This window comes from Tachysurus vachellii, chromosome 1 (genome assembly GCF_030014155.1).
Source record: "Tachysurus vachellii isolate PV-2020 chromosome 1, HZAU_Pvac_v1, whole genome shotgun sequence".
Taxonomy (NCBI): Eukaryota; Metazoa; Chordata; class Actinopteri; order Siluriformes; family Bagridae; genus Tachysurus; species Tachysurus vachellii.
In genome coordinates, this window is record NC_083460.1 from 18,593,831 (window position 1) to 18,613,692 (window position 19,862).

At 37.0% G+C, this 19,862-nt stretch overlaps 2 protein-coding genes across 2 annotated transcripts; one reads left to right on the top strand and one right to left on the bottom strand.

The window, feature by feature from the left end:
• The first annotated feature begins 1,541 nt into the window (after positions 1-1,541).
• Positions 1,542-4,899, top strand: rbp2a (retinol binding protein 2a, cellular). Its single transcript, XM_060875922.1, has 4 exons — positions 1,542-1,703; positions 2,167-2,345; positions 3,431-3,532; positions 4,666-4,899. Exons 1-4 carry the CDS (start codon positions 1,631-1,633, stop codon positions 4,717-4,719), a joined length of 408 nt encoding a protein of 135 aa, XP_060731905.1. The 5' UTR covers positions 1,542-1,630; the 3' UTR covers positions 4,720-4,899.
• On the bottom strand, positions 4,876-8,555 carry mrps22 (mitochondrial ribosomal protein S22). Its single transcript, XM_060875912.1, has 8 exons — positions 8,406-8,555; positions 7,687-7,844; positions 7,316-7,480; positions 6,723-6,866; positions 6,546-6,629; positions 6,252-6,397; positions 5,778-5,880; positions 4,876-5,640 (listed from the first exon to the last, which is right to left on the bottom strand). The coding sequence occupies exons 1-8, from the start codon at positions 8,515-8,517 to the stop codon at positions 5,554-5,556; spliced, it is 999 nt and encodes a 332-aa protein (XP_060731895.1). The 5' UTR covers positions 8,518-8,555; the 3' UTR covers positions 4,876-5,553.
• Between the last annotated feature and the right edge of the window lie 11,307 nt (positions 8,556-19,862).

A 19,862-nucleotide genomic window follows, 5' to 3' on the forward strand; every position in this document is an offset into this window, starting at 1 on the left:
GTTTTAGGGGATTTCTCCCTTTATTCTTCTCTTTAGTAAGTGAAGTATTTGCTCGTTTGGGTCGTCTGATGATTGTTAGCTAGTTTAAATCATTACGCTTTTCCCCAGATGAAGTCCGGTGGTGTTGGCAGCATGATTAAGTTTCTCCCAATTAGACTGGAGACATTTCTCCATAGTTTGGCAGACCATCATCATCATCATCAATAAAAGTTGGCGATTCTATTCCAGCCATGCAAGTCCAAGGCAATGTCCACTTGAAAGATGAGCTCATGTGCTTTGTATCATGAGCAGATCCTAAAGAACAAATCGGTGTATATACAAAAGACTGTAAGAGGCTTTTCCCTTAATAGTGGTTGAATTATAAAAGTGATCAAATACAAAAGTCTAAATAGTACAACATACATCCATTAATCACCTGGATACTTGTGCACTTCTGTCACTGCATTAAGTTCACTCCTTATGGAGTGGCAGGTTATTGTAGTGATGAGGCTTTGAGCACCGTTTGTTGGGGTTTGGAGGAACCAGGGAAGCCAGATGAAATCCATAATGTCACAGGACGTACCACTAGTATGTTAAAAACAATGTCCAACGTTTATCGTCATTTTATCATCTGTTTTTGTCTTTGAAGACTTCGATGTGTGAGATGTACCACTTTTAAATGCATTGATGGGGTCTGTAGCAGATCCATTTGCATTAGCTGTGTTCTCTGGTTTTAAAACATGGATGATCTTTTGCTTTCTTCCCTCCGTCTCTCCCTCCCTCTAACTCCTTCTGGCTACTTCTCCCAGGAGGAGAAGACTTGGCTATAGATAGAAATTTCGACATAATTTCCCAAAGGAAACATCTCAATGAACAGAAATGATTGCAGGAATATAAAACCAGTGTTTTGCAATGTTTAAGACTATGACAGTAATTTTGTACATACAGCGGAGCCAAGTTTGAACTTTCCCTCAATTTTCTCATCTTGACCACTTAGGAAAATGTGTTGCTATACTTTTCTGAGTCCATATAAATGGATCTGTTGTTTCTGCTAACATTTTAAATTAGGAATTGAAACTTGATAAAACAGATGTTTCTCAATGTCTGGAAGAAAATCTCAGTTTATTAGATATCCAGGAGGCTGCAGTTACTATCATACCTTCAGAACAGCATTTAATTCCAGTTAACTGCTGCATATGATATTTTATTTAGTCTGTGGTTGGTGAGTTGATCTATAACGAGTTCCCTCAGAAGATAATGCTTGCAAATGATAGCCACTGAGACACCTCTGTAGTGACGGTCTGTGGATCATTGAGACAGATATGAGTTCCATCATTAAGACTTCTGTGTCTCCATTTGGGGGGAAAACCCTGTAGTGCAACTGAGAATTTCTAAGACTTTATTCTCTATTTTTTTTTTAATTATTAACACATCCGTCATGTATATCGTCCTATCAAATTAATCAGCAGTTAAAAGGTGAGTTAACACCATAGACAATGTCCTCTGTCTCCATACAGAACTTTATCAGTTGAACTTTGACCCAGAAATCGACATTGTGACACACACACACACACACACTATTCCAGATATAAAAAAGCCAGCCTAGGATCCTTTCTGACCCCATATACACATTAGACTCACTCACACCACAATGCCTGCCGACTATAACGGGAGATGGGAGATGGTGAGCAATGAGAACTTTGATGAAGTTATGAAGGCTTTAGGTGAGTATTTGATCCCTTTTTTAATGGAGGGAAAAAACACAATAGCAGAACTGATGTTAGATAAGATCTTAAAAATTAAGTTTCTCAGGGATGGTTAATAGTTTCTAATATTTATTTATTTATAAATAGTGAAAGGTCCTTAGAGTCTTTAAGCTTCAGGAGACAAATTCACAAAAAACACTATTAGAATCTTTATTTTTCTAGTGTCTTTAAAATCATTGTTCAGTAAAATGAATGTTGTCTACAAGATTTCAATGTTTTTTTTACCATCATAACTCTTCAGAGCATTGGGTAAATGTGTGTGATAGGATTCTAGTGTGTTAGAGATAAAACTGATAAGATTTGAATATCTCTCAGACAATAATAGAGAATTTAATTGTAGTCAGCAGAATAAATGACATTTCTTATTACTGTTCATTTCTGATTATTTAATGCTGTGTATTTAATGTTCTTTCTCTATCAGATATAGACTTTGCCACACGCAAGATCGCTGCACACCTTTCACAGACAAAGGTTATTGTGCAAAACGGAGATAAATTCGAGACTAAGACTCTCAGCACTTTCAGAAATTATGAGGTGAACTTCACTGTTGGAGAGGAGTTTGAGGAGCACACGAAGGGCCTGGACAACAGACTGGTGATGGTCTGTATGAGCTTTAGAGCTAAGGAGAATATCTAAGGATTTACATTTTGTGTGACTGTCATTTATAACTCAACTATCTGTGAAAGCACTACAGTGTTTATTGGGATCAGAACGTGATCCTCAGTCAAACACAAGCCTTATGTTCTGGTCCTGATGATATTGTGTTGTGTTCAGCTTCATTTACAGACTGATATAATGTCATATATCAGTATTACTATATTATTAGTATATATTACTATATATCAGTATATACTATATAATATTATTACTGATATAATGTAATATATCAGTCTGTATCATTTCTCAGGAATCACGTTTCTACACTTAACATAACGACATGGTAGGTAACAAAGTGCCACACAATTTATACAATAAACTGTACAATTTATAATAAAGTCCAGTACAAAAAGACAGAGTAATGTCTTTGAAAATGTCTTTTGTGAAAATGTCCACTGAAGACAATATTTCAAGATCTTCAGAGCCGTTTAGATATCTACAGGCACTAGTGCTGAATCATGACAGGACGGAGTTCACTGATGTGAGCGTCTGTAAGTGTGTGTCACTGCAGCTCTGTCCTGAGGTGGAGGCAGATCTCAGATAGTGGTGCAGATCCAAAGGTGTTGGCCAAAGGTCTCCTTCCTGCACTCTGAGCTGCAATTATTATTATTACTACCTTTATTATACACACAAAGAGACACAGCACTTTTCAAAATTTTGTCATTCATAAGCCCCGCCCACTAGCTCAAAGGCTATTGTGTGCTTAATCTGTACAAGACACTGAGCTAGTGACAAGTGCAGTTTGTGCCAAAGGGCAGAGTACATACACACACACACACACACATACGCACACATACACACACACATACATACACACACATACACACACACATACACACACAGTACGTCTTAAAATGCTTTTTTGTGTTTGTTTGTAGAATAAATAAATAATACAGGAGGTGTTTGTTTGTCAGTAAGAATTATTTTATTCTTGATTTAAAATTTATTACCAGTGAGTTTTTACAGTCTTTTATTACAGAGTTGTTGCTGTGTTGTGAAGTGAAACACACTTAGTCTTTATCTTGCAGACACTTGTCACCTGGGACGGAGATAAGCTTGTGTGTGTGCAAAAAGGGGAGAAGGAGAATCGAGGCTGGAAACACTGGATCGAAGGAGATCTGCTGCATCTGGTAAATCATCTATTAACACCTTATAACCTGAATGAGCTTAATCAGAATGAACACTGCTCACATACACACCTACACCGACACTTACACCTACACCTACACAACACAAGTCCGTTCAAACTGAACTTTCTTTCAGATGGATAAGAAATGTTTAATAATCATTAAAGTTGGTTGTATTCCTCTGATGTTATGTGTATAAAAAAGCTGATTTTTAACAGTTTCAGATTTTAAAATAATTAAAAATAAGGTTTATTTGCTGGTTGAATGAGGAGCATTTTAAAGTAAGCTTATGTGATATCATTATATGACACAAGCTGACATCATTTATATCTCTCGACCTTCATCTGTTGATAACGATAAAGAATTAACACTGACACAGTCGAGTGATGATTAAAGAATGACAGAGTGCCATGTCAGCATGAAGTAACCTATACACCTATTAACATCAATTATTACCATTTTTAATGTTTTTATAAATACATTTTTATCTTTGTGAAATACGCGCTGAAATCTTTTTTATGCCCCTGTCAGATGAAACACACACACACACACACACAGTCAAGTCACAACAAGCTCTTCTTGGTTTTCTTTAGAGCACCTTTTGTCCTTGTTGTTACTTAGACATCAAGAACCTGTTATAAAGACAAGTTAAATATATGGACTGGTTTAAACAGCTGCAGTCCAGAAATTAGGATTTAATCCTAAATGTAAACACATAAAAGTGGGAATGCAGCTTTTACAACAAAGGCCTCATACCTTGATGGTTGGAGGTTCAAGTCCTGCCTCTGTAACGTGTGTCTGAAGTTTGTATGTTCTTCCTGTGCTTCAGGCGTTTCCTCCATGTACTCCATGTTCCTCCCCAAGTCCATAGACATTCCCGTGGGCCTTCTGGCATCACAAAATTATCTGTATACATTTTACATTTAAGTTGACTCAAATTTCTGTCTGTATTCACCCAGTGGAGCATAAGAACTTGTCCAAAGATTTGTTCTTGTATGTGTGCGTGTGTGTATGTATGCGCGTGTGTGTGTGTATGCTTGTATGTGTGTATGCGCGTGGATGTGTGTGTATGCGTGTGGATGTGTGTATGCGCATGTGTGTGTATGGAGTTTTAATTATCACCTTTCCCTCCTCAGGAGATCTTCTGCCAGGAGAAAGTCTGCCATCAGGTGTTTAAGAAGAAACAGTAGCACAGTGGAGTTCTCCAGTGTGACTCAGTTTCTCTCTCATGTGTTCATTCATGTTGTACTTTTGTACTGATGTGATTCTGATAACGTAGTTTTAATTTAAACTGTTTTAATCGTCTGCATGTGGAATGTTTTAAAGCAGTGAGTCTCACAAATCGATCAATAAATACAACCTGGATCAGAGGATTTATTGTGTTCAGTCTAAAGCCATAACATGAATTAATAACAAATAGTGAATTACATCTTAACTACACATAGATTTGACTTTTATAGAAACCTGATCAAGTAAATCATTTTAATACAAAATTTTTTTTTAAATGTAAATAATGTGATCCTATATAATATTAATATATACCAAAGGTTTATTATTCTTTTAACAGAAAATACACACAAAAAAGAAACCCTTAAAATAATTTCTAGCTTGAAATTAGTAAAAATGGCCAAAAAACTGAGCAGCTGAAATGAGGTCAGATTGAATAAAGGTAAAATAAATGAAACTTATCTCTAGTCATCTGTTACTGATTTACAGCTTGAATTATTTTTACGAATTTATTTCATAAAAAAGCTCAATTATCTGCCAAAAGAATGACAATAAGGATAAAATGAGTAAAACCTGAGTACTGAATAATCTTACAAATGATATTTATCATAAGAAAAGATTTTCAAGGCATCTTTGATCTCATTTCCATACAGTCAGAATGACACAATGTACACAGATGATTTATTAACGGTGTTACACAAGAACAATAGTTAATATCCAGTTTCAGTCTTACAAAATCTTTTATTTTATAATACAGTGTTGTCTGACGTGACGCCGAACTCTCGTACAGTTTCAGTTTAAACCGAGTTCGCTGCCGTCACCTGTTCATATGACTGCAAAGCCAACTTGATCGCAGGCTTCTGAGACTCACAATCAGCATAAACCTGAGAAGAAAAAAGGTGGGAGATGTTTGTGAGATTATAGCTTCAGGACACAAAGACATACTGAGAAAACACTGACATCATCTATGAGCAAAGTGTATTCACATGGTGTGTGTGTGTGTGTGTGTGTGTGTGGTCACCTTGAGCAGGTCGATGCCTGTGGCTTGTTTGCTCTTTAACGCTACATCACTCTGAGGATGAATCAGTTTAAACAGCTGCACTAAATCCACTGCATCCTGCAGCCTGAAACACATCACACACAACCATCATCTTACTGAACTCTGGCTCCATATCAACACAAGGGGTCCAAATCTACACAAACTCTGCTTCTTAAATGAGTCCCATGAACTGGACTGATGTCTTCTGATGCCATCTTTAAAAAAAAACATTGATCCTTAAAATGTGGAGTAATGAAGAGAATCTAAAGCTACATTCACACACGCAGTGTTTTGGACAACCAGACGCTGTGCTTCAAAGTCACCAGTGTGTGTTCCTACTTGTTGTCATAGTGATACTAATCAGTGGGAGGCATAACTAAATAAAAAATAATAATAAATGTTAATCTCTGGATTTCTCCTCATACATGTGATGCCTTGTGCCCGTCTCCCGCTCACCGCTCTCTCTGCAGCATGTCCAGCAACAGTCCGTCTATTCTGCGGCTGCTGACAAGGAACCACACAAGACCTCCAAATAAACAGGTGGATCTGAGGAGCTCATATTTCCCGTGTTGCTCGATGTCCTCGTAGGTCAGTGTGTGTACCTGAGAACGATTCACACAAACAGTCAGGACTCCTTTAAATGATACACTAATTGTAATGCATGTAGAAGTGACTCTGCTTTATCTTCAATACATTTATAAGTAACACTAAAAATTTTAAACTAATGTGTTCCACAGTTTAGTCACACACCCGCTTGAAATCTGCAGAGTCGGGTTCAAACTGGACCAGGCAGTAGTTCAGAACCTCCTCGTGTCTGTTTTGCCCAAAAACAACCTAAACATGAACAAAAGTTTGGGGTTACACTAAACTCCACCACTTTTCAATTAATATTAAAAAAACAAAACAAGTGATTTTCTTCTGCTGTACCTTGAGGTTTTCTTCTTTAAAGATAGGTGGTGCTGTGAGCTTACGACCCTCCCTGGGGAAATAAACCTGTATGAGCCGGTCTCTTTCTTCCCATGATGCTTTGCGCAGCACCCCACTCGGCTCTCTCACAACAATAAACCGCTCCTGTTCAAAATGTATGGAGTAAAAAGAAGGTGAAAGGAACTAAAGATTCAGCATCAGTAATGTTGAACACACCAGTGTTTGCTTTGTAAAGCTGCTAAACTTATAATAATAACTCTGTTTCTGGTTCCTATGATGGACTCCAGCTCCAAAGACTGACTCAGGTTCTAATAACTGGTTCCTGTGATTTAGACTCTGGGTAGAATATCTCTTGTTCCTCTTGTAGACTGCCTGAACTTCACACCAAGTATTTCAATATACACCTGTTCCCATCATTCATACACAGGACAAATAATCTGTGTGATTCTAATAATGCTGCTTATAGACAACAGATTAAATCAGACAGTTAAATGTGGCCTCATCAGCAACCAGATATTGTGTCTCTGATTCCTCGCACAACTCACATACATAATACATAACTATTCATACACAAAGAACATGGTCATAATTACTCGGTGTGGGATGTTGTAGGTGATGTCTGTGAAGACGTATTTGGCCGTGTCCATTCCCTCCAGTATCTCATCCTCACACAGGACATCACTGATGGGTTGTCTTTCTGGTAAAACTGGAGGCATCTGCAGCAACCTCTGGGCCTCTTCCTCTGCCTTCTTCACTGCCTACACACACACACACACACACACATACACACACACACACCTTTCTTTTACTTTCATTAACACTTTTATTCTATATGCATGTTGACATATTTGAACATGTTTACATATTTGCAGTTGAACATGCAAACCAACACACAGCAGTTGCTGATCTCAGCTGAAAAAAGATCACGATGGTTACAAAAAATAAAAGATAAAAATTCTCTTACCTCCTTTAGCTGAGCATCAGTCAGAAGTTTATACTTTGGTGGTTTAAGCTCCTGTTTAATTGGACGGAAAACTTTATTCAAATCCAAACCTGTGATTCTCTTCAAAATGTCCTGAACTTCAGCATCTGTGAACTGAGCTTTTGTGACCTGGTCAGTGTCTTAAAAGAAAAGCAAATGGAGAAGAATAAAATCAATCTGCATTGTTAATCTAAGCTTCTGTTTGCAGCACAATATTTATAATAAGTCTATAATCACTAGGAACAGTTTTACACTCCATTAGTGTGCAGTCCAACAAAACAGACTTCATGTTAAAACTACAACCAATTTCCAGGTTAAATAAAAGCTCCTTTGGACCATAAACTACAGTAATAAATATAAATGATTTATAACCAACACTGTGTCACACAGATGAGGACAGATCTTATCATTATATATTATATATTATATATATTATAGTTATATTTCAGGTCTGTTTTCTTCCTCATATCATCTTAAGGAGTTTTTCATCATTAGTGATAAAGTTATACATTAAAATATGCAGATTAACATCAGAAATATTAAACCACCAGAGATGAAATTACTTCAGTAAAAAATGTATTAAGATTAAAAAATCTGTCATTAAATACAACATTAAAGCTGAAGGTTATCATACTGACACACTGTAATGCACAAAGCTTTCATTTTTATCCAATTAAACTGTTGTTTTAGTGTAAACTCACTTTTCCCTGCTGATACACTAGAGGACAACATTTTAAGCCCTAACACAGTTTTAGGATCCGCTGTTTTTAGTCCATGACGAAACACAAGCAGTGCAGCACTGAGCGCCGCCATGTTGCCACCTTCTTCTTCTTCCTCCTCTGTGGCTGTGATGGTGAGATTCAGCTCTTACCGCCAACTAGTGTTCCTAAAGCTCATAGAGTGAAGCAGCACTGTTTGTTTCCTATGATAAAGTTCATAATCAAGACTAAGATTTATTTTTTATATTTTTTAATATAATAAAGTTATTGTCTCCTGATGAACACCTGAACGTTTTGTAGTGTTACAACCTGAGAATTAATTAAAATTAATGACATGAATCTTCATGGAAAGTTGTGATTACGTGCAAATTCAGCTGTTGCTGTGAAACCCATAAAAACGTCTTAAAATACATATTTATGTTATTTCAAGACATGTACTTAGTTGAATGGGGTCAAATTATAGTGTCATGTGAACGCAGTATTAAGTTTGTTGTTAAAGAAAGGAGCCTAGAAGGACTGATGGTGGTGGTGGACTTTGCTAAGCGGATGGAAACGGCTGTAGTTAACACTTATCTCCAGAATTACATCATGCATTCATTAAAACTGTTTTTCTGAACTTAAAGCAGAGACAATTGGCAGTGGTCAATTTTCAGACATATTTTGTTAAGTTTGATGAGCAACAGTGTGTTTAGTTTCCTCTGGTCCATAACCTGGCACTGCTTACTAAACAGGATACATGACAGAAATTATTATGGAGATTTTTGTTGAGATGCTTCCAGTCATTGATATTTAAATAAGTCATATATATATATGTATTTAATATATATATTAAATATTAGCTGTCAGCATGAATTTTACACTGAATATCATCTCTACTGGCCAGATGTGATGGTAAACTGCCCGATGATTTTCAGTCAGCAACGAAAAACATTTTTTTACTTCCAGGACAGGGATCAGCAAATACTGAGGTACTGTCCCAAATTTGACAGATAATATTGCAGATATTGTATCTATTGAAGCCTAAAGCCCCTTTTTCCTCTTATGTAAGTTCAATAATTAACGATTTATGTTATTGTCTGGTTGAGCTAATCGTGGTTCTTCTAGAAAGGCTTTTAATTTGTTATGCAATTCAGTGGTGTTCAAAGAGTGGAACCTGAAGCTTTCTGCACTAGAGACATTACTCTAAGTGACTATAACTATGTTTGCATTTAGCCTGTAGTGTCTGGCTGAAGGTATTTGGCTCCCTTTGAGATATTGTGAAAAAAGAACTCATGCTTGAATGTCCTGGACTGAGTAAAAGCTCAAGGTCTAGATCGGAGAAGAGCATCTCAGGATTAGTCACCTTGGAAATATTTACAAAAAAGATTATATTATCTCTGTTTCATGAGCATTTCACTCACATTGTCAAAATATACATATTTTAAAAGATTTTGTCAAGCTCAGGTAAATTCACTACATAACAGTGTACTGTCGGACTCTGGCTCGAGGCTATTTAGGAACCTGGAATTGTGCAGATGTCTGCACTTTTGTCTCAAGTGAAATTTCATCTTCTTCTCTCTGTACAGTGGAACACAGTGTGATTCATCTGTGTGCTCTACACCCTCCGATGTGTTGACACATTCTGGTGATGAGAAACAGCTTCATGCAGGACAAAGGGAAATTATTTTGACAGTTATTAAAGTCACACCAGACTCCAGTTTAATGTTCTGTATCTCATCATGTTGTGCACTAGATACAGTACAAAAATAATGGACGCAGTCAAATACATTTGTTGTGATCTTATGTGATTATGAAGAAAACATTATGTGATTATTGAGAAATTATTTGTCACTGATAACTAGAGAATCATTCTTTATGCCAGATTGCTTAAATGCACTGGAATAAAGTGAAGCAATAAAGCCTCTGTATAAGATTAGAAAAATAGTGTTGTGAACGTATGACAACAAGTAAGCACATGTGACATAATGTGATGATAACATTTTAACACTTGATTACAAAAAGGTAAAATCTGATTTTTCCGCAAATTAAGTGAATACGTGAATATTTTCTTTATGCGGTTCTTTCACTGTGTCAAGTGCATAACTTTATTAATATCAGCTGTCATCTCTCTCTCTCTCTCTGTCTCTCTCTCTTTAATCGTTATACTTTCCTTTAACATTTCAAACATCACAGAGCAGCTGAACACTTTGAGGAGAACACTAAATGTCCTTATACTTCTACATAAGCTCACAGAAGCCAACAATTACATACCACATACGGAGCTTCATCAGTTATGCTCTTTGACTCCTGGCCACACACATCAGATTTGAACTCATGACCTCCTGCTGAGGGTAAACTTTTTATGTCAACCCATTTGAGAACCCACAAGTGTATATTTTGATTCATTTTGGCTTTGTGATTACTGTGACTGACATTTTCACTGTCACTTAAATGTGTAAACTGATTGAGAAATTTACAAACCATATCTTGATTTTCTAAGATAATCAACATCAAAAACATGAAGTAGCAACAGTGCAACTTTCACTTTTAGTTTTCAGAGTGATTTATCAGGTTTAGTCAGAAAACTCACATCAGAACAAAATGACGATGGGAAGAAGAGAAATAATCAGGAAGAACGATCAGAATTCCTAAGCAAATGCCTGTTAGCTATATTTGAAAACATTTAGCATGATAGCTAACAGCGACAAGCATTGCACAAAGCTGACATTTTTCTGGCTCTACTGGAAACACATACTTATGTAAGCTTTTGGACTCAAAAGGTCTTTTTTCTTACCATTGTTGTTGTAAGACATGAGACTGGCAGGCGTCTGGTGGCTGGATTTTGCCACCAAACCTATTAAGACATAATTACATTGGCACATTAATAAGTGTTTATTACTAACACATGAACATTTTGACTTTTTCATGCATTTTTCTATTTGAGGAGGTTTGAGGGGATTATGATGGATTAAGACAGCAGAAACAATCAAGCTTTCAGCAAGCAACAGCTGCCTCCATAAGGAACCAAATGTTCTTTATTCCTGGCTCACATACCTTCAAAATGCTCACACCACACACACACCACACACACACACACCACACACACACACCACACACACACACACACACACACACATACACACACACACCACACACACAATCACACACACATACACCACCCCCACACACATACACACACACACACAATCACACACAAACACCATACACACATATACACACAATCACACACACACCACACAACACCCACTCACACACATATACACACAATCACACGCACACACACAACCAAACATACACACACACACACACACACACACACTAGTGCAAATAGACAATCAGCAAAGGAGGTTTTTTACAGACTGGGAAGTGAAGAGAGCTCTGTGGTAGTCTATACAGTGTGTGTTTGTGTGTGTTGTGCACCTGCTGTAGTGTGTGTTTATTTTATTTTTGTCAGAACAAATGTTTCAGAAAAAGGTGAAATAGATCTGTGAATGCTGTCCATTTAGGCAAAAAAAAAAGTTCAAGGTCCATTAGGAAGCAAAAAAATGCTTCAAGGTCTAACGCCACAGATCTTTCACTGTTTTCTTCACCCCGTGTTCTTTGGGAGTAAAGGAGCAGCAGATGGGAGCGAGGAGCTGCAGGTCACCATGACACCAGAACTTTGTCAGTTCTCACATTCAGTGTAACTGCCTTCTTTTCATCATTTATCTTACTCTTTCTTTCTCATGCTCACTCTTCTCACTCAGTCTCACTGGTGCGGGCTTATTGTAGGGATAATGTGACACGACTGGAATGCTGTCATTAACTTACCCCATGCATTGAAAATCATACTAGTGCCATCACATCATAAACATCTATTTCTAGTGGACCTTTTTTTTTTAAAAGAAATTCTAAACAAATGCATGCTGCTCACTCTACTTTATCTGTTTATTTTTTGTTGTTTTTATTTTAATATTACGTTAAATTTTTTGTATTTATGATCATTTCTCATTGCCAAGGAGTTTTTAATTGGCATTGTAGCTTCTGGTTTGCTCTATAAATTTAAATACAGTAATTTCCAGGTAAAATGTATAGTAGTAGTATACAGTAGTAGTGGTAGTAGAGTACTGTAGGTACAAATCTGACAACATGATTCACGATGAAAGTAAAGATTAATAATCCCTCTGCACAGTTACACATGAACTATTACACAAAATATGCAAAGAATAAGTTTAATACCATGTTGTTCTTCTTTAGTCTTGTTATATGTAGTAAGTTACTGAATAATCATTTGATGATAATTCACTTGATAAGGACTTTTTTCAAGATTCTCTGTCTCACTGCTTTAGGGCTCACAGAGCTTTCATCTTTTTTTGTAAAACATGGTACTAAGTATAGATCAATAAAGGACAAATCCTAATGTAATGCTTTTCAACTTCAAAATCCTTGAGGACAGAAGCTGAATGATTTCCTCACTCACTTTGTCCAAGCACACTGGCACACTCAATGGGCCCAGTAATTAGGAGGCACACCAGACAGGAAAGAACACACACAGTAAGAGAATAAATTCTGGTGATGAGTGACTGGGATGCTAATTATGGCTCCAAACTCATTAATGCTGTTCCACTCCCATACTCCAATCAAAGACTAAGGAAAAGATGCTCATTTGTCACTGTCATCTCAAAAACGTTCTGGAAGTAGCCTGACACGCAACAGCTTGGTTTACGGATGATGATGATGTTGATGAAGGATATGAGTAAACTTGATGACGACAGTGGGGTGGTTGTTTTTGTCTCTGATTGCAAACCTTTAGTTGTTTTGATGCTATTTTATTATTGACATTTGAAGACATGGAGCTTGTCTTTTTCTGGGTTTCTGCTGCTCCACAGACCAATAACAATTTTGATAAAGTAAATTTCTCTTCTTTAACCATTTTTTACTGTCAGTCTATCATTCATTGTTTCTGTTTTCTGTGGCCTTATTGTGTCTCAGACTGCCCTTAACTAAAATCTTTAGCACATACTAAATCTAGTAACTGATTAAAAACCTGACCCTCAGAACTAAATACTTCAGAACAAGCTTTTCTGTAACAAATTTGTAAGCTGATTAAGGAATAAAAAATTATGATGAGAAAAATGACGTATTCCTGTTTCTCTAATGAATAATGTTCTAGACAAAGCATTCTTAAAAGTACTGTTAAACCAAGAAATAAATTCCTCTGACTTCCCATGACAGATGTTTTATGAACATAACTCAATCGCTACATACAATACAATAACATTCTGGCTACATATTAGAGATAAAATGCTTTTTATTCTTGAACTTTTCACAGATGTTCTTTCCAATTAAACATTTATAGATAACATGTTTTAAACACATATTTAAGGTACAGGTACATTCATTAATTAGTGAATATTGGCGCTACATACACAAAGCACAACCCTCAGCATCTACAGTGTTCAGAGCTCAATTCCACAGGTGATGGTGTTAGATAGGTCATGATGTGTCATTTAAACTTCATATAAACATGTAATGTAATATTCAGATCAGATTTTCTGCTGCAATAACAGACTTCACTGTCCTGGATTTCATTTTAATGAACCCCCATTAGTTTTTCAGCTGATTGTTACTACCAGTATTAGCTAGTCATCTAACCCAAACCCATTGGCAGTTGCCTGAGTGTAGGAAACATTGCAGGAATTTCTATGAAAATAGTTCAAATATTTTCTTTACCTGGCTCAATAACGATAAAAATTTACTTGAAAATCTACTTCATTCATTATACAATTTCAGCCATTTAAACAGTTCACCACTTTATACTGATTATGTCCAAGTGGAACAATTCCGTGTCCAGCTTCATCCTCATCATCAATAATAAATTTCTACATCTTGGAAAAGAACTACCAAAGTCTTACTATGTTTATGGTCATACATTTCGAAGAAATGTATGTTGCTTTGATCACAATAAAAGTATCTGGCAGTACACCAAAGTATCTCCACAATCAAGAGGTAAAAGCCAAAATGCCTCTATTTCACTTTGAGTAATACAAATGGAGAGGCTTCGATATGAGTGTGGAAAACAGGAATAGGGTCAAAATTCCATTAACAGGTTACTCTAGTGATCCAAATATACAAGTGAAAAACAAGCACAGAGATCAAGAAAAACACAAGCACAGTGAATAAGATGTGAATGAATAAGAGACATAAAAGGGTTAAAATAAACAATGTAATTAAGAGAACCTTTACAAAGTAGGACACAGGAAATGAACCAATAACAGGACAAGGGCAGAGACTAGAACAGGAAGTGACAATTAAAATAAACAAAAGTGCATGGCATTGTAAAAATGGGAGCTGTGATGTGCAGAAGAGTTCATCTGTAACACTACATCTACATCTACAGATGCAGCAAAGTTTGTTTCCTTGTTTTATTAAAATTAACCATATCTCATCAAAATACTGTTAAAAAAAGTAGTTTTAGTTGGGGAGAATGTGTAAATCCACACCTGTCTGAAATCATAAAATAAACTATGTCAATTTAGCTTTTAGTAGAACATGGTAAATTACCTTTGAGTATTCATAAACATAGGATTAGCTTCAACTTTTATATTGAAACAAATAGATTTATGTTTCAAAAAAACCATTTGAAAGACTTATAAAGTTAACAAATATGTAATAGGCATAAGTCACTGGATGCTGAGTAACTTCCTGCTACCGCAGGCTGAAGAAGCTAACCCTAACCCTAACCCTAGACAATTGTATTAGAATATCCTTTTTTCATCTAAACAAATACCTATTGCTAATATAAGAAACATAATGCAGAAACTATATAATGCAGAATCAGCTAGGAAATTAGAACGTAAATGGAGTAAACTAAATGATCAGTATTTTAATTTGAATGGAAGGAAAGCCTTCATAGCTACAAAAAAATCTCTTAGTGCTGCTAGATCAGTGTATTTCTGATAAAATAATCCTAAATTTTTATTCAATACTATAGCAAAATGAACTAGGAATAAAAACACTGTTGAAAAGAGCACACCATCTATTTGTAGTAATGACATCATGAATTATTTCAATAGAAAAATGTATAACATCAAGCAGAAAAGTCAGACCATTAATTTAATACCAAACAATTTGCTAGATTATGCCATAGACAATATTTCTGTTTTTGATCAGTATTTAGACCATTTTTATCCGCTTCAAGAGACTGACAAATTAAAAATTATTAACCTGCATACTGGATCCCTTACCTACATGTTACTTTAAACATTTAATTTACATATCTGGCATTTAGAAGACACCATTATCCAGTGTGACATTTTATTTAAATTTATACAACTGAGCAATTGAGGGTTAAGGGGCCCAGCAATGCCAGCTTGGTGGACCTAGGATTCAAACTCCTGACCCTCCAATCAGTAGTCTAACACCTTAAACTGCAGCATAAATGGCGCCCACTGCTCCAGGTGTGTGTTCACGGTGTGTGTGTGCACTTTGGATGGGTTAAATGCAGAGAACGAATTCTGAGTATGGGTCACCTTACTTAGCTGTATGTCACGTCACGTCACTAAACACTGAGCAACCAAATCTCACACAAAAACAGATATTACTAGTAGCTACCCAACCCAATAATTTCTTCCCTTAGCACTGGCTATGTGCCAAAATCTTTTAAGATAGTGGTTATCAAACCTAACCTCGACCTATAGGCCAATATCAAACCACCTTTTAATCTCCAAGATCCTAGAAAAGGTTGTAGCACAGCTGTATCCATACTCCATACTCCCCCAGGTCTACAAGGCATTGGAGTCCTCAGTCCACCAAGTAAGAGTCCAACCACCTTCTGACAATATATATGAAACTACCTGCTGTGGAGATAACAATGGGGAGGTAACACCTGTTTTAAAGTGTAAAACACTGAATACAGGCCTCACCCACAGGGATCTAGGAAGGCAAAGGCAGCATGAGGTCCTCTGTACCACTTGGGAAGGTCCAGTAAAATTAGGATTGAGATTCCTAGCATCCCGGGGTCACGGTGGCTTAGTGGTTAGCACGTTCGCCTCACACCTCCAGGGTCGGGGTTCGATTCCCGCCTCCACCTTGTGTGTGTGGAGTTTGCATGTTCTCCCCGTACCTCGGGGGTTTCCACCGGGTACTCCGGTTTCCTCCCCCGGTCCAAAGACATGCATGGTAGGTTGATTGGCATCTCTGGAAAAATTGTCCGTAGTGAGTGAATGAGTGAATGAGAGAGTGTGTGTGCCCTGTGATGGGTTGGCACTCCGTCCAGGGTGTATCCTGCCTTGATGCCCGATGACGCCTGAGATAGGCACAGGCTCCCCGTGACCCGAGGTAGTTCGGATAAGCGGTAGAAGATGAATGAATGAATGAATGAATGAATTCCTAGCATCCATACAGTTTAGAAAGAAAGCTCTTCAGAGCCTGCCTTCCATTTCAGGGATTGAGGAAGATATGCAATCTTGGAGTGCTGACTCCTCGCTGACCTCATCAAGACCCTAACTGCCATCCACCAAAGTCAGCATCAGGTACTCCTTAAGACTGTCCACCAGCTGCAGACTAAAGGTTGCCAAGAGACTGGTGTAGCCCACAAAGTTTCAGAAGCATTCGTGGATTGTTTTGAGCATGAGGAGGCACGGGGCTCGGGGCTGGCCAGAAACACAGAGGAAAATCTGCTACTTATGATATTTGATACACATATTTGACATAATATATGTCACAATGGTTACCAATCACCTCTCATATAAGTAAAAAAAATCTTTTTTACTTTTTTACTTTTTAATTATAAAAATGATCTTTTGTGTTGTTTGTTTGCTTCTAAATGCTTCTAAACATTTTAGTCAGTCAACAGCAGTTCAAAAGTCATACAGTTTGTGCTATGACATAGTACAGAGAATACAATTAATTTATTCACACAGCTGGGAATATTTAGGATTAAATAGGTTTCATAGTCCAGGATTCCACAATTTGTTTTTAGAAACATGGAGACAAAGACATATGACGTGACAATAAAATTCCACAGTTTTTGGATGTTATTATTATGAGGTATCGAAACTGACACCATGAATTTGTCTCAAGTTATTACCGAATTTATTTAAAGATATGAAGTTGTGGGAATGGTAGTCTATTTAAGTGATGTATAACAGAAACTATCTAGATACTATTAGATAAAAGGAACTTCAGTGCCTACAAGATAGGTGATGAGATCATAATGCACATACTAAAGAAAAGAGACTATATACCAGTTTGCCACTAACTTGACTTTAAATGATTGTTATTAATCTAGCAATAAATGTAGAAGAGCTACTTATTGATTACACACTTTTATATTTTACAGATAATATGTGTGTGTATGTGTTCAGGGATATGTGCACACGTGTTTCTGTGTATGTTCTGTGTGAGGGGGTGTATATATGTGGGTAAAACACACAATGTAAAGGGCGTGAGTGTTATTTTAATGTTTGAATGGTCTGTGCATTAGTGACCTGCTTCAGTGGAACACAGAACTGATGAGTTACAGCAGCAGACCTGCTGACGTGTGTGTGCGCTAGTGTAAAGATGTTTCTGATCCACACACAGAATACAGTGTTAACTACTGGCCTTGTTAAGGATAATATGATTATAAAATTCAAAAGGAGGACTTGCTGGCATCCTTGGTTGTTTTTTGGGATGTCCTACATGTTCAGGTTATTAATGTTCTGATAATGTCCTTTTTTTGTGCCTATGATGAGAATGTGACGTGATGTGTAAATGTTAACTCCAACAAACCTGACCCAAAGGTTTTGACTGTCATTACTATTTTAAGGTGGCTAGAAATAACTATTGCATTGTAGGACCTTTTGTAACTGGTAACTTTTCCATTTCCATGTCAGATGGGTCACTTGAGATTTTATTAGCTACACACTTGAACACAAGGTGAAGATTGTACTGCTGTTGCTCAACAAGGAAATGGGCAAATGGAAATACTCTATTAGTTCTAAAGGAAACAATTTTTAAAATCTGCAGCTCAGTGTTATTCATTGAACCATGTTTATATACACTTACTGGCCACTTTACTAAACCATGACACCTGAACATTCATTCAATTATTCAATTAGCCAGTAATCTTGCAACGGCACAATGCATAACATAAAGCAGATACAGGTTAAGTAATTATTTACATCAAACATCAGATCAAACATATTTTTTACCTATTACAAAGGAAATGTAATGGGATTAAAATATATACACACAGATAAGTGCATTAACTAACTGATCTGAAATACATGGTACAGTATTTTGAATCTGATCATTAACTATTAACTATAACAACTCTAAGCTGAACCTCTGAGAGGAAAGGTAGGTTTTTAGAGTAGCAGGAGCGCACACACACACACACACACACACACACACACACACACACACACACACACACACACACACACAGATGTGTTGTATTAGTTAATGAGTTGTGTAATTAAGTGCATTAGTTGTGCAGGACACAAGAACACTCTCCTTGACCTGCTACCTAACAACACTGTCCTTCCTCTCATCTCATTTAATGTGTGTGTCTGTGTGTGTGTGTGTGTGTGTGTGTGTGTGTGCATGTGTGTGTGTTTTATTTAAATGTTAATAAATTGTTAAACATTTAAGTTGGCCTTAAGTGCTTTTTAAATGCTTAATTACAGCTGGAAAAAAACGAACACCTACTGTCAGTTCCATTTAGAAACATCATATGAACTCTGTATTTTTCCCTTCCAGACTCTAAGGAGATTGAGTTTCAGTATCAGACATCCTTGTCTTTCTGTATATGCCTAAAAAGCACATGCAACACAGCCATACCGGATTTCCTTCATGCACTATTTTCAAAGTTCTTTAATCCTGTTTCAAATCTACACTAACGTGTCACACAACATCAGGGACTGTTGATCAGGGTCTGAGGAACAACGATGGGATAAAAGTGCTGAAAAAGAATAAATTTCAAGACATCTTTGAAGATCTTGTGATGTCATGTGCTGAAACTCATAAGGAGATCTGGCTGAAAGCGTGGAAGCATACAGACACCAGTGACAAACACAGATATGGATCACTAGATCTGTCCAAGTCCTGGCCACAGCTTGAGCCAATTATTGCTATCATCTTGATCCAATTTGACTGATCTGGTGGGGGGTTTAGAAGGAAAGGACTGGGGGATAAAGGGCAAATACTGGTCAAATATCCTGAGTGAACAGCTCTCTGAATAGAGAGAAAACTCCCCCAGCCCAGCCTATGTAGACCCTGATCACCCCACCAACCCTTCCCCAACACACCCGTCATTCTTATCCCCTGGTGAGGTGAGGAGTGTCGATTACAAGGTCACGAAGAAAAGTTCTGATGGGTCAAAATTGAATTGTGGTTGATGTGTAGCAGGAACAATTTTACGCTGCTTGAATGCTACTTGCATGAAGTTTGTCACCACACTTTTACATTATTTGA

Excerpts from the sequence above, each read along its gene's own strand:
- rbp2a (XM_060875922.1), top strand. The coding sequence starts at position 1,631 with ATGCCTGCCGACTATAACGGGAGATGGGAGATGGTGAGCAATGAGAAC. Across the intron at positions 1,704-2,166 it reads TGAAGTTATGAAGGCTTTAG|ATATAGACTTTGCCACACGC; the intron begins GTGAGTATTTGA and ends TTTCTCTATCAG. Across the intron at positions 2,346-3,430 it reads TGGACAACAGACTGGTGATG|ACACTTGTCACCTGGGACGG; the intron begins GTCTGTATGAGC and ends TTTATCTTGCAG.
- mrps22 (XM_060875912.1), bottom strand. The coding sequence starts at position 8,517 with ATGGCGGCGCTCAGTGCTGCACTGCTTGTGTTTCGTCATGGACTAAAA. Across the intron at positions 7,481-7,686 it reads CTGATGCTCAGCTAAAGGAG|GCAGTGAAGAAGGCAGAGGA; the intron begins GTAAGAGAATTT and ends GTGTGTGTGTAG. Across the intron at positions 5,881-6,251 it reads GACATGCTGCAGAGAGAGCG|GCTGCAGGATGCAGTGGATT; the intron begins GTGAGCGGGAGA and ends GATGTGTTTCAG.